The sequence below is a fragment of the Fukomys damarensis genome, unplaced genomic scaffold, assembly GCF_012274545.1.
Source record: "Fukomys damarensis isolate Sample0158 unplaced genomic scaffold, DMR_v1.0_HiC HiC_scaffold_11, whole genome shotgun sequence".
In the NCBI taxonomy this organism is placed as follows: Eukaryota; Metazoa; Chordata; class Mammalia; order Rodentia; family Bathyergidae; genus Fukomys; species Fukomys damarensis.
The window spans coordinates 17251773-17265761 of record NW_022900923.1 but is presented as its reverse complement, the minus strand read 5'-3'; the positions used below and the strand labels follow the sequence as shown (position 1 = coordinate 17265761).

General features: G+C 37.1%; 1 protein-coding gene across 3 annotated transcripts in view; it reads left to right on the top strand.

The window, feature by feature from the left end:
• Window positions 1-11150, top strand: part of Rc3h1 (ring finger and CCCH-type domains 1) — a 59294-nt gene extending 48144 nt beyond the window's left edge. For 2 of the 3 annotated variants that reach the window (XM_010635578.3, XM_010635580.3), the window contains exons 15-19: window positions 228-318; window positions 445-577; window positions 2548-2718; window positions 3271-3386; window positions 4462-11150. In XM_010635578.3, the coding sequence (XP_010633880.1) occupies window positions 228-318; window positions 445-577; window positions 2548-2718; window positions 3271-3386; window positions 4462-4612 (662 nt within the window). In that variant the 3' untranslated portion in view covers window positions 4613-11150. The remainder of the gene's footprint in view (window positions 1-227; window positions 319-444; window positions 578-2547; window positions 2719-3270; window positions 3387-4461) is intronic. The other variant, XM_010635579.3, reaches the window with a different exon arrangement.
• The last annotated feature ends 2839 nt before the right edge of the window (window positions 11151-13989 follow it).

Below are 13989 nucleotides of genomic sequence, written 5' to 3'. Positions count from 1 at the left end.
TATATATGGACTTTTTTTTTTCCTTAAATAGTTTCATTTTTTAATTAATATTCTCATAAAAATAACTGAACATTCAGCAGGGAATAAATATCAGCACTACCATTTTGGTAGATATTTTTCTGGACAGCTATGTACACAGTATGCCTATACCTTTCAGATAATGAGTGCCTTAGAAGAAGAATCAAACCTGAATTGCCTCACACCACATTAACTCATTGTCTTGACAGATTATAGTCCATACGGAGCCCATGGTGGCTGGGGAGGCTCTCCATATTCACCCCATCAAAACATACCTTCTCAGGGACACTTCAGTGAGAGGTACGAGTCTTTTTTAACTTGTACAGATCTTTAAAATTATTCAGCTTTTCTTTGTTTTGCTAATCAGTAACATTTCCACAAAATAAAAACTTCAAAATTTGTTTCATGCTGTCTTTCTCATGAAAGGGAGAGAGTTTCCATGGCAGAAGTGGCCAGTCACGGAAAGCCCCTTCCATCTGCTGAGAGAGAACAGCTACGACTAGAATTGCAACAACTGAACCATCAGATTAGCCAGCAGACCCAGCTACGTGGATTAGAGGTACCAGCCAATAGATACTTCTTTATTCCAGGGTTCTTGGAAACTGTAGACAAAGGAGCTTCTGAGGCACTCCCAGAACTCAGGAGGCTGAGGCAGAGGATGAAGAATACTGTGAGTTCAGAGCCAGCCTGAACTACATAATGAGACCCTATCTCCAAGAAAAAAAAGAAAGAGTTAACATAGGCCCGGTGTGCAGTCCTAGCACTGGGGATGCTGAGTCAGGAGCATCACCATGAGTTCAGGGCCAGCCTGAACTACATACATAGACCCTATCTCCAAAAAAAAAAAGTTAATATAAATGTCCATATCCATTCTCCAGATAATTTAGTACTAGGTTCAGTTCTGGGATAATGGGAAACAGAATTACTACCGCCTAAGGATAGAAAAGATTCCCTTTAGAAGTTTATTTTTATATTTCATTTTTATTTTTGGTACCAGGGATCAAACTCAGGTCCTTGCACTTGTGAGGCAGGCAGTGCCATCACTAAGCTAAATCCCCAGCCCTAGAAGTTTATTTTATATTTCCTGATGGCATAATTCTTTAGGGGGAGACAGTCTCATTTTGTAGTCCAGGCTGGCCTTGAGCTCACCATATAGGCCAGTCTGGTCTCAGATTCAAGGCAACCTTCCTGCCTCAGCCTCCTGAGCACTGGAATTACAGGTGTGCACCACCATGCTTGGCTCTATAAACAGTTTTTATCAACAGCTGCTTTTAGCTTTTGCAGGGTTGGCTTTTGTTTTTGTTTTTCCTTTTTCTTGTTTCCTTGTTGCTGAGAATTTTGGCTTAGCCAGGCATAGTAGCACACCTATAATCCCAGCACTTTGGGAGGCTCAGGCAAGAGGATTCCAAGTTCATGTCTAGCCTGGCGAATTTAGTAACTTTTTAAAATTCAAAATGAAAAAGATGATCATGAACATTGACTTTTTAAAAAATAGCCCCTGTATAAGAATAATAATACCTTTCATTTATATACTTCTTTAAGTTACTGTCACATATCTTATTTGGCCCGTACTGTGGCCCTGACTACTAGTCAGGTAGGCGGTACTGTCCCCCTTTTTCATTAAAGGATACAAGTTTCTGTAATAACAGAATGCTGCGCCAGGCGTAGTGGTGCAAAAGGGAAGCTGAGGCAAGAAGGATTGCCATGCATTCCAGGCCAGCCTGGGCTACTTAGTAAGTTCAAGGCCAGTATGTATGATAGAGCAAGACCCTGACTCAGGAGTAAACAATCAGTCAGTCAGTTGTGAAACAGTGTTATGCTTGCTTATGTTGGTCTTTAGTTCATCAACTTTTAAAATGTTTAGCTCTTCATTCCCATAAAGTGCATTACTCCTTAACCTTGAATTAAGGCTTTGAATTAAGGCTTTTTATTTTCACTGAAGGTGGGTGTTTTGGTTTTATTTTATTTTTGAGACCAAGAGTCTCACTACGTATTCACGATGGCCTTGAATTCACTATGTAGCCTAGGCCGACCTCAGAATGGCAGCAGTCCTCTTGCCTCAGCCTCCTGAGTGCTGAGCATACAGCTCCACCATAACGAGTATCAGCATTACAAAAAAAAAAATCAGTATTTGGAAGCTTACTGTATACGTCTCAAAATCCTTACCATTATTGAAGTTTTATTAAAATAGATTACAGGATTTCCTTAGGAGAAATTACCAAAAAAAGGGAGAAAGATCCATTACTGACTTTTTTCTTTGGTACTGGGGATATTGACTTTTTCAAGTAAGAAAATAAAAACAGCAATGTATATCTAAGGTGGAATAACTGTTCATCATATTTAAATCAGCTATATTTTGTTCTTTTTTATTCAAATGATACACAGAGATTTTGCCTTATAGTTGTGTTACTTTTATTGGGAATACTTGGGTGATAGTGCTTAAGTAGCTGTAGTCTGAAATGGGCCTGGTTATTTTCTGCATGGTGTGATGTGTGTTGAGTTGTGTATGTGCTTGGCTTTATGTACTAGGCTGTTAGTAACAGGCTGGTGTTGCAGAGGGAGCCAAACACCCTGGCAGGCCAGCCGCAGCCCCCACCACCACCTCCAAAATGGCCTGCAATGATCTCCAGTGAGCAGCTGAGCTTGGAACTGCACCAAGTGGAAAGGGAAATTGGGAAGCGAACCCGGGAGCTAAGTATGGTGAGTGTTGTGCTGGGAAAACGTGGAAGGTGAAATGAAGTCTGTGGGTTATGTTGGTGTTTTAGAGTTCTGGAGTCATCTGGAGTGCATCTCATGCTCTCTGATGAGTGATTAAGATTTAAAATAGTTCTTGCCAGGTGTGGTCCCAGCATTCGGAAGGCTGAGGCAGGAGGATTGCTGCAAGTTCTTGACCAGCCTGAGCTATACAGCAAGACCCTGTCTCAAAACAAAAAGTCCCTATGAAAATGGCCTCCCTCCCTGTGTTATCGTTCCTTTCATTCCTGTTTGGTTTGAATGCCCATCTTTCATAGAATTCTTGGTTAGCGTTTAAGGAAAACAGTGTAGTTAATTGGAAACTTTAAAATTTGTTTCTACTGATTAAAGAAGCAGGTAGGATAATGTTCACTGTGCAATAGTATCATATATTATATAAAGATACATTATTTGTTATAAAACTATGATTTGTAAATCAAGTTTGTTTGTATTATTTATTTGGTCCATTAGTAACATTAAATAGAAGATAACTGACTTTATTTTCTTCTCTTTTCAAAGGAGAACCAGTGTCCTCTGGACATGAAAAGCAAATTGAATACAAGTAAACAACCAGAAAATGGGCAACTAGAACCACAAAACAAGGTTCCAGCTGAAGACCTTACGTTGACATTCAGGTAAATAAAGAGCAAAGTAAAATAGGAAGAAAAGAGATAGATCCTTCTCAGCAGGGTAGGGGATCAGGAGATGGAGATGGGAAAGAGAGGGATAAGGGATGAAACAAAGAAATCGGGATGTCATGTATAGGTACCAGCTTCACACAGGAATGTAAGCATTGTGTACTACACACATGTACTAATAACCTTAAAAACATGCTGTTGTGGTGGTTCATGCCTGTAATCCCAAACTACTTGGGAGGTTGAGGTAGGTGTAATGTAAGTTCAAGGCCAACAATTAGACAAGACCTTGTCTCAAAATAAAAATTAACAGGGACTAGTGTGAGCTCTATGTTTGATCTGAGTATGCACGCGTGCGCGCACACACACAGAGAAAACATTATCTCAGAGTAGTCCTAGGGTTGAATTGTCTGTTGATTTCTAACAAAGTGTTCTTGTCATATTTTCTTTTTGTTTTTAAACTTATTTTAAATACACTTATTTAAAATTAAATAACTTATTTGAAATCTTATTTTAAATAAAAGTAGATGGGCACGGTGGCACATGCCTGTAATCCCAGCATTTGGTAGGCCGAGGCAGAAGAATTGCCTCATAGTTAGACCCTGTCCCAAATCAAACAAACAAACAAACAAAATTATAAAATAATACATGCTCAATGTAAAAAGAGCACTAAAATCTTTTTTAAGAAAAGCACACACATACCCTTATTTTTTCATGCTGGGATTGAGCCTGGGTCCCTCATACACACTTTCTGTACCACTGAGCTACATCCTCAGTACCTCCTGTTTTAAATATTTTATAAAAAATAAGTTGGAAGAAGGGCCGGGGATTTAGCTCAGCGATTCGGTGGCCAGCCTTGCAAGCGCAAGGACCCAAGTTCAATCCCTGGTGCCCAAAAAAAACCATTAAAAAAAAAAAAAAAGTTGGAAGAAATTGAAAATTTTAGAAACAAATTTAAAAATCACCTATAATTGCAGCACCCAGAGAATAAGTATTACTGACATCTTTCTTGTCTTTTTAAGTGTGGGGACATTTGGCAAAAAATTCCAACTCTTTTTTTTTTTAATGTTAACAGTGATGTACCAAATGGATCAGCCTTGACACAAGACGATATCAGCCTCCTGTCAAACAAGACCAGCTCTCTGAACCTATCAGAGGAACCCGAGGGAGGAGGGGATGACAGTGACTCCCAGAGATCAGGAGTTACTTCAAGTTCTGCTCCCTAAAATATGAGGAGTCCTGCTTTGATCTACTGCTCCTAATCATTTTATGGGGCACAGGGGTAAAAGAACAGATGACTTCTTAACTTTTTCTCTCAGAGCGGTCAGAGAAATCCAGGAAAAGCACCGAAGGCAATGTGCACAAACACCACTACTAAAAACAAACCCTGCACATAGTTCATATTAATGCATTTTTTTAATTTAAAGAAAAAGAAAATTAGCAGTATCTGCAAGCAATTCAGATTAAATTTGTTTTTGTTCTGTGAATGAACTTTATTTTAATAACTTTGGACGCCTTGGATCCAGGGCTTTAAAAAAAAAGAAGAAGATATTATATATACACTCTGTTTGATTAATTGTATGATCTTAATGAAGTAGGTTTTCTTGTACTTTGGTATTATTACATACCCAGTGTATAATTCCTTACCTCCAATCCTTCCTCTCACCACCACATAAACTAAACCAGAAAGAAAACACTGGCATTTCTGAGACTTCTGTGGTGCTTAGAGACAGTGGTAGACCAAGTGATTAGAAAATGTGCAGCAGACTAAATTTTTCAGAGCTGTTCTGTGGAATTCTTTCCTTTCTGGACCACTAACTTCAGGAATAGATTTTATGTTTTCCTTATGACATTGAAACTTTGAGTTCCTCATTTGCATGTTAAGGATCCTCTGCATTTTCTTAATGTAATCAAAAAAACCAATCTGTTGTTTACAGTGTTTGATTAGATTTATATTACATTTATTTTAGGAATGAACTGGAACTTGCTAGTATTGAAGATACACAGCTGGTATATTGTCTGTTGAACTCATGGTCGTAATAGGAAACTTGAAGTTTTGCTTTCTGAATTAAACTTGCTGAAATCCTAGGATAACTAACCATGTTTTAAAAACTAACACTTGATTTGAACTTAAAATTAAGAGGTGGGGATACATTATTTCAGAGAGTTTTTGTTTTCATTTTCAGAACTTAAAAGCATAAAATAAAATTTCTGTATACTGGAGCCCCTGGCTTTCAGAGATTTGGCAAATACAAATTGAGTCTTAAGGATAGTTTATTAGAATTGCTAGCATAAATAGGTAGTAAATACCTTACAGTCAGCTTTCATAAAATTGACTTTCTAGCATTTGAAAAGCTTCTTCTTAGCTGGATGTGGTTGCACCTACCTGTAAGCTCAGCACTCTGGGAGGCTGACACAATAACTGCAAGTTGGAGCCCAGCCTGAGGGACTTAGGGAGACTCTGTCTCAAAATAAAGGCAGAAAAAGAGGCTGGAAGATGGAACTCAGTACAGAGGCCCTAGATTATATCCCTAGTACCTTAAAAAAACAAAACAAGAAAAAACTTCTTCGTGAGAATGTTGAAGAGAGGAAGAATTATTATTATTATTATTATTTGGTTGTGCTGCACATATTCTGATGCCACAAGTCTATATTTAGCCCCTTTAAAACATTTACTGGGGATTGTTTTTTATAGTCACTCTTTCTCTCCATCCTATATTTGCCTTATATTTTCAATTCCCTTTCTGGATTATACTACTAAATCAGAAAGCACTGGTTATGTAATAAGTTACTGCATTGCTTTGGTTGGGTAAAGCAAACGTTTATATTTTTCTTGTTTCTTATATTCCTAACCCTTAACTCCTGCTGAGGTCGTAATAACCTCAGTCTAAGCTCCGTGTCCATCATATTAACTGAAACAATGGGGGTGGGTGGGAAGGGTAATACAGTCCTGCCATTGCCTACCAGTAGGAGAGTCCAAACAGAACACTCTTTTGAGTAGCAATTATTTAATTTGCCCAGTCAAGGCACCGTGTTTATATACTATTTCACATTGAATTTGATTATGCCCTACAGACCTGGCTGGTCAAGGATTTGATATACACATATTGGCTTGGGATTCGAGCTTTCTTTTTTATTTAAATAAAAATTTATATATATTATATATACATATATACATAGCTATATCTGTATATATATTGGGTATGTTTTACGGATTTCTTCACATGAGCGCAGCTGTTGCGATAAAAATGACTGATTGGGAGGTAAAAGCACTGAATGAAATTGAGGTGTTTTTCTCAGTTAAAATATACATTTTCCTTTTTTTTCACACATACATTTGCTTTTTTGGCCTTTTTTAGAAACTTAAACCCTCTTAATTTATACTTTAAATACTTTGTTGGGAGAAGGAAAGAAACTTCTGTTGTGTCTGACAGACTCTAAAAAAGTTTTCATTTCTCTGTGTAACTATAAAAGACAAAATATGTTACCTTCCATAGGCAGATTTGGTTAGACCTTCTTTCTTCTTTGAATATGTCAGATAATTTCTAAGTTTTATAAGCAGTTGGTTTACTTTGGAAGTTACAGTGATTGACTCTGGCATTGGGAAATAATTTATAGATACTGGGTTGGTTGAGATTCAGAAAAAATATAGTTACATTTTGAGTATGTATTGATTGCGACTCCTAATAACTCAAATTTTGTTATTTTTGTTCTTAATCCTCCAAATATGCTAGTGTCTTTCTTTAATTTCATTTAGGAGCCACATAATCTTTTAAATTGTAGTTTGAACTCTGTACCCCTTGAAGGCCCTGTACTGTAGTCACGGTCTTGCTGGGTAGGAGGAGTAGTGTACTCCCCTGTTACGCCTAATTCAGCTATTTTATATTGGTCGTTCAGCCTAATGCCTAATGAAAATTTCGTATAGCTTTTCTAGTACCCACCAACAGGCTTATGAATTCAGTAAAACCCCTGAACTTTGGGATTTGGTTTGTTTGGTTTTGAGCTTCCTTTTCCTTTTCTCATACACTTTGTGCTATGAGAAGCCAGTATGGATAAGTGGCTGATTGAGGCATAACTACTCGACTCTTTACCTGCTTTTTAAATCCAGATTCACAAAGCACTGATTTTTTTATTCTGGCTTTTAAATTTTATTAGTACCTTCAGAAACATTAAGACCTGAAACCAATTAGGTAATATAATTCTCTGCTTTCTTGTTGAAATATTAGTATCTTCTTAATAAAACTGTTTGCGGGGTCGGGGATTTAGCTCAGTGGTTCTGCTGCCTACCTCACAAGCACAAGGTCCCAAGTTCGACCCCCAGTACCAAAAAAATAAATAAAAATAAAACTGCTTTCTCCTGAATTCAAAAGCAAGACTTGGATATCTCATATGAACATGAGCACTTCTGAAAGGATTAAGGTAGGAGTAAAGAGCGTTATGGTCATTCTTATTTAGATAACACAGCCAGGGGTTTTATTATAGTGCGAAATGTAAATACTCTGGCTTACTCTGTTTTGAAGTCGCTAGGCAGGGGTAGAAGAACTGAGTTAATAAAATATCCAGACACTATTTCCTATCTCACATGTAGTTTTTTTGACTGATTTCTAGATACTGTCATAAGTGTAGTAACTGCCCTCTCTTGGATAATATAGAGCCAGAAGTGACCAAAGATCTATTCTTTATTATTTTTCTAATTATAACATAAGTTTGTAGTAATATTATTGATATGATAAGCATTATTCTTAATGTCAACTACAAGTACTCAGCTACTTAAAATGTATAAGAAAATTGTTTGGTATAACATTAATGTGAGCAATTCCTTTCTCCCATCTTATTTCCCTTCCTTTTTCCTATTTTTTTCCCATGTATTTATTCTTTTGCCTAAAATCAGAAAATTGGTAATATTCTTGTTTGCTACTTTGAGTATACAACTCCATCAGACTTTCCATGGGTCTTCAGTTTGGAGCTCAAAATTTGATTTCTTAGTTTTCCTGAAATAACTTCTTTTCCTAATCTTTTCCATTCCACAATTTTCCCTTGACTTACCCACTGCCCTTCCCAGTCTGTAACAGTGACAGTTTGCTGCCTCAAAACAGAGCATTCAAATGAATTCGCTTAGCCAATAACTTCTGTGAAGTTGCCTTTCCTAATGGTGTTATTACTCAGTGATGCACAAATGTGGTATTTGCCCTACTGGTAGGCAAACAAAGGTCTGGTTAAGAATGGTAACCTACTGTTTTCTTTAAAGGAGAGCCAAAGACTTGTGCTTTACTCTGTTTTGGTTTTGGGGGGAAATAGTAGCCATTTTGATTGTGAAACCTTTTAGCATCTGTGAGTTCATTGTACTGTTTAGATGTATCCAAAGTTAACTGTTCTAGTTGGCCTTATAAAATGAAAAAGTGATGAAAATTCATTTGTTTTTCTAATGAATGTCGTCTTTTACAATATTGTAAGTAACTTTCCCCACCTCCACTATTCTTTCTTTAATTTTTGAGATTATATTGTTATGATAGCATCTTTTGTGTTTTTATGTTTTTCACTTGTGCCTAAAGGATGATATACTATGAGTATGGTTAGGTGATGAGACTGGAAAATCTTAAGCATGTAGCCAGGGAGAAATAGTTAACTGTAATCAGTTTATATAGTGTGAGTTAAACTAGATTCTTTGCACTAAAGAAGATTCAGTTACTTATATACTCAGTGGTGATGGGTAGAAGTCTCATTATCTTCCACTTTCTTTTTGCTTGTTTTAAAGGCTTAAATAAAGGTTTTATGTATAAAATTATCTGTAAAAAAAACACCTGTAATGATGCTATTTCATGAACAAAAACAGCCGTTACTTTCTAGGCAAAATTAATAACCTGCTTAGAAATTAACTGCAGTTTTTATTTACATTTCTTAACCCTAAAAAGAGCCCAAGTATGTTGGAATTTTAATTGATGATACATGGTTACAGTAATGCAGACTGATCTACTCCTTGGGATTTAACTCGATGGTGCTGCACCCACCTTGCAAGTGCAAGGTCCTGAGTTTGATCCCCGGTACTGCAAAAGGAAGAAAAAAGAAAAGAAAAGAAAAATTAGAGCTACTAAACTGAAAATGAATTTTACTCTGAGTCTTAGGCATTGAACAAACAAGTGTTGTAGGAGAATTGCAAATAATATTTTTTTAATTTCTCAGTTCAGCATTTGTGAGCCATTTCAAAAACAGCTATTTTTTCAAAGGGCACTTACTATTATAGTTAATAACAAGATTTGGAATTTTAAGATTTTAATTTCTGGTTGCTGAAGATGTTTTCATAAATAATAGATTCTAGTTGATAAAGTAATACTAGCCATTAATATTTAAGAATATGGAACTGCCAATACCAGGAATAAGTAAAAAATGCCTTTTAATAGTAAGTGTGAACCCCGTGGGTGGGATATATGTTCATTACTGCACTGAACAGAGTGGATACAAGAGCCATTGGAAATCCTGTTATGATAAAGGCACTTAGCTCACCACTGGAATCCTTGATTTCATAGCCTTTATTTTCACAAGAAACTAAGGCACAATAACCCAAGATAGAGAACTTAAACCTCAAGACAATATAACATACAAAAATATGTATTAAAAAAGTTAAATCCTGTGGAATTTATTATCTTAAGGTATGTACTAGATAAGGTGACTTATTTTCTTCTATTAAGGTCCCCCTGTTTCTAGATGGTATTTCTGCTTGGTTTGTGCTGCTGCGGCTGCTGCTGCTTGAACAGAGCTCACAAGTCTTTGGCATCCACTTTAGGTTATACGCTCAGAGTCATCTTATAACTGGAAACTGTCAGGTGGTTCCCCACCCCAGTAAGAGTATAAAAGGGTCAAGAAAGGGATGGGCATAAATGTTGGGTGAGTAATTGGTTGGATTAGTGGAGAGGGTTTTTCTGCATTGTTTTTTGCCTGATTTTTTATTGGTTGCCATTCTTATACTATCTGGACCATCTCATAAAATATTTTTCTGATATAAAGGCATTTAAAGCTTTCGCTTCTTTTTTTTATATTCTATGTGCAGCTAAGAAACTAGCCTCAGAGTGATTTTTTTCCAGATGCCTCATACCCTTTTTCACCCTTTATCTTCTCCCCACCTTCTGGGAAGGAAAGGAACTTGAAAAAAATTTTTTCATTTTAGTCATTGCTAATGAGGCCTCATTATCTTACTTTATGACGACTCTGAGGCTTTTTCTAACGGGAACAATGACAAAAGTGAATTGGGGGGATCGGGGATGTAGCTCTGCGGCACAATGTGCCTGCCTCGCAAGCTCAAGGCCCTGAGTTTGATTCCCAGTAACAACAACAACAAAGTGAATTAAGGTAATGAATAAACCCGTCATCCACTTACGCATTTTCCAGTTGTGAGATTCCCCTCTGGTGTGTGGTCTCTTCCTCTTGCCATCTCCTGCCACCCTTTCCCTGATGATGGTCAACTGGTGTTTAGGATCATACCAGTCTCCCCGAGACATTCTGCAGTCACTATCACCTTTTTGGGTGGATTTTATTTTTACTTCGTTTTTAAAAAATAAAATAACTTTTTAGCATTGATGCATATTTGCTTGGGATAGAGCTTGTGTAATTTACCAATCGTATTGATTGTGCCCTGCAGAGGTATACTTAACAAAACAAAAATAATCTAGGTTAATAAAGGAGCCCATGAGATTTGAGTCAGGTTTATGTGACTTAGGAAAATAGAGTTTTGAATGGTGAAAATTCTCTTGTTCTTCTAAATCAGTGCCAGACAATATCATTTTTAAGGTTTTCTTGCATTCCTGTTTTTCTTACTGCCTCAACCCTCTGTTGTTTTCTTACTTGTCTCTATCCACCTCCTCAGAAATAAAAAATTATTGAGCCTTAAAATGACAACTGATTTTTTTTTGGCGGGGGGGCGGTGTTGAGACAGGGTCTCACTATGTAGTTGAGACTGACCTGGAACTCACTATGTAGCCCAGCCTGGTCTCAAACTCACAGCGATCCTCCTGCCTCAGCCTCCCAAGTGCTGGGATTACAGGCCTGCACCACCATGCCCAGCTTGACAACTGATTTTTAAATTGCTGAGCTTTGTGAAATTTTTTGTTTGTTTTGTTAAGTGAAGACAAATAGTGGTTTGGAATTTCACATGCTGTGAATAGTTTCTTAGTATCTGGCAAACTGTGAAATCTTACTTGAAGACTATCTTCTGAAAGTTCTTTTGAATAGGGGGCATACCCTGTTTAAAATGGACCATTTTTTCTCTTTTTAGATGTTTAATATTTAACCAGCCTTCAAAACAAATGTTCTGAGGAAAAAATAGTAATTAGGAGTGTATTTAGGGCAACAGAGTTCTGGGTCTGAGTAAGTTTTGTTTCACTTGTTGCAGATTTTTGAGAGGATTAAGGCCATCTTTTTAAATTTTGTATTATTTGTTTGCATGTTGTTTATATTAGAGATGCCACATTTTGTTAAAATGCTATTTCCTTTCTTTATTACCTTGGAATCTGACTCAGCCTCTTGTTGCTCCTACTTAGTGTTTAAGGCTCCTGTAAGTTGCAGATAAAAGGATTTATTTTAAGAAGTAGAAGGAGGTGATTCACCTTTTGGATTGTAAATATATGAAAGTATCTAAAGGTCTTTATCTGCTTTCTGTCAGCATTTATATTAAATGATAAATTAATGAGAAATGTACAGTCTTTTTTGAGTCTGCGCCATCTTATTCTAACCTTTTGGATTATTTTACACCTTTTCATAGAACTTTTTTTTAGATGAAAAGTAAGTGGCTGATTTGCACAAGTAAACACATACTGTCATAAGCAATTTCCTGTAGACATCATGGTAGTTAAGACAAAATACTTGTCTTTCTACTCTTACTAACTTCTAATTGTTTTGAGTTCCCTGCCCATTACTCATTCCTGGCAGTTGGAGGGTAAATGTAAGTTTACTGTCTTATAAAAACCAAACTCAATCAAAGGAGGGAGGGGATTTTTATAGATTTTAAAGGTATTTGTGCAAAAATCATATGTAATATGTGGGCTTTGTTGGGATCTTGATGCTAGCAAATACACACAGACTTATACAATTAAGTAAATGTGATTAAGCATTGAATATCAGTAATACCGAGGAGTGACATTTTTGTGCAGTGTGATAATAGCAATGTGATGAGATAAACAAATGTCCGTATTTTTAGAAGATGCACCAACACTAGCAGTGTCTAGAATTTCATTTAATTAAAATATTTTAAAGGAAAATAATAGGCATCATTGTAAGTGAAGGTTATAAGCCCCTCCTCCCAACAATTAGCAATTAGGTGTCCATTGGTCCCATATCTGACTTCAAGGTAAAGAGGTCACAGTAAAGTTCAGAGAGATTAAATGTTGTAGTCAACTCTGGATGATTATACAGTGTACAGTTGGAATTCCAAAACCAGACTGCTGTCTCTACCTCTCGCCTAGGTATGAACACATAACAGCTCCCCTTAGTGTAATTTTTTTTTTGTACTAGGTATCAAACTCGGGTCCTTGTGCTTGTGAGGCAGGCAGCGGAACCACTGAACTAAATCCCCGGCCTCCCCTCAGTGTAATCTTTATATGTCACAAACATAAACTGAAACGATGATGATGAGAAAACAGGGAAAAGGGATCCAGAGAGGGAAGGGGGGAGGTGGGTGGGGAGGGGAAGGGGAATAAAAAGCGTGTCAGGATGTGTTAGGTACATGTGCTCACACTCTAAGAATTAAACATGCATTCCAAAGATTCACAGCAGAAATTTTAAAACCATACCTGCTGTTGTTGCCACTTGCCTAGGCCATTCCTGCTCATGAATACAAGATAAAATCAAAATATACAGTGACTATTGCTTCCAGGTGCCAGGCCATGGGAAGGCAGGCTTGTAAAAACATTACCTTGTTTGCTCATCCATCTTATTCCCTGCATTCTGGCACCACGCAGTTTCTGGCTCTTCCCCAGAGTCAAAGTAACCATGAAAGGTGAACAATTTGAATCGGTTCAGGACATCAAGGTAGCCATACGAGCGAAACTAGAGATAATTCATGAAGGAGGACCTCAGAAAGTGGTCTGCTTCAGAAAGTGGCAAGAACTGTGTTTTCCAAGCATGGGCAGAGGGAAGTGTTTTTGAAAGGAATTAGTGACAGTATGTCTTTTACTGTAATGTATTTTTCATTTAAACATTCACTGTATATCCTGTAGTACATTACTTTATAAACTCAGCTGAAACTCACATAGACTAATAGGAATTTGGGTTTTGTTTGCATTAGTATTTCAGTCCAATCTGCAGTGATCAGTTAGTTTTCCACTTGATGGTTTATTCAATTAATGAGTACCACCATTATTTTAAAAACCTAACATTCAGAAACATCAGCTGGGGACTGAGGATTTAACTCAGTGATTCCTCTGCTTGCCTACAGAAGGACCCAAGTTCAATCCCTGGTACCAAAAAAAACCCCAGAAACAACAACAAAAAAATCAGCTGGACTAGATGTAGCACAATGGTGCCATGCCTGCCTAGCAAGTGCAGGGTCCTGAGTTTGATCCCAGTACCGGGGGGTGGGGGGGGCATATCAGTTACTCACTGAACAACCATTATA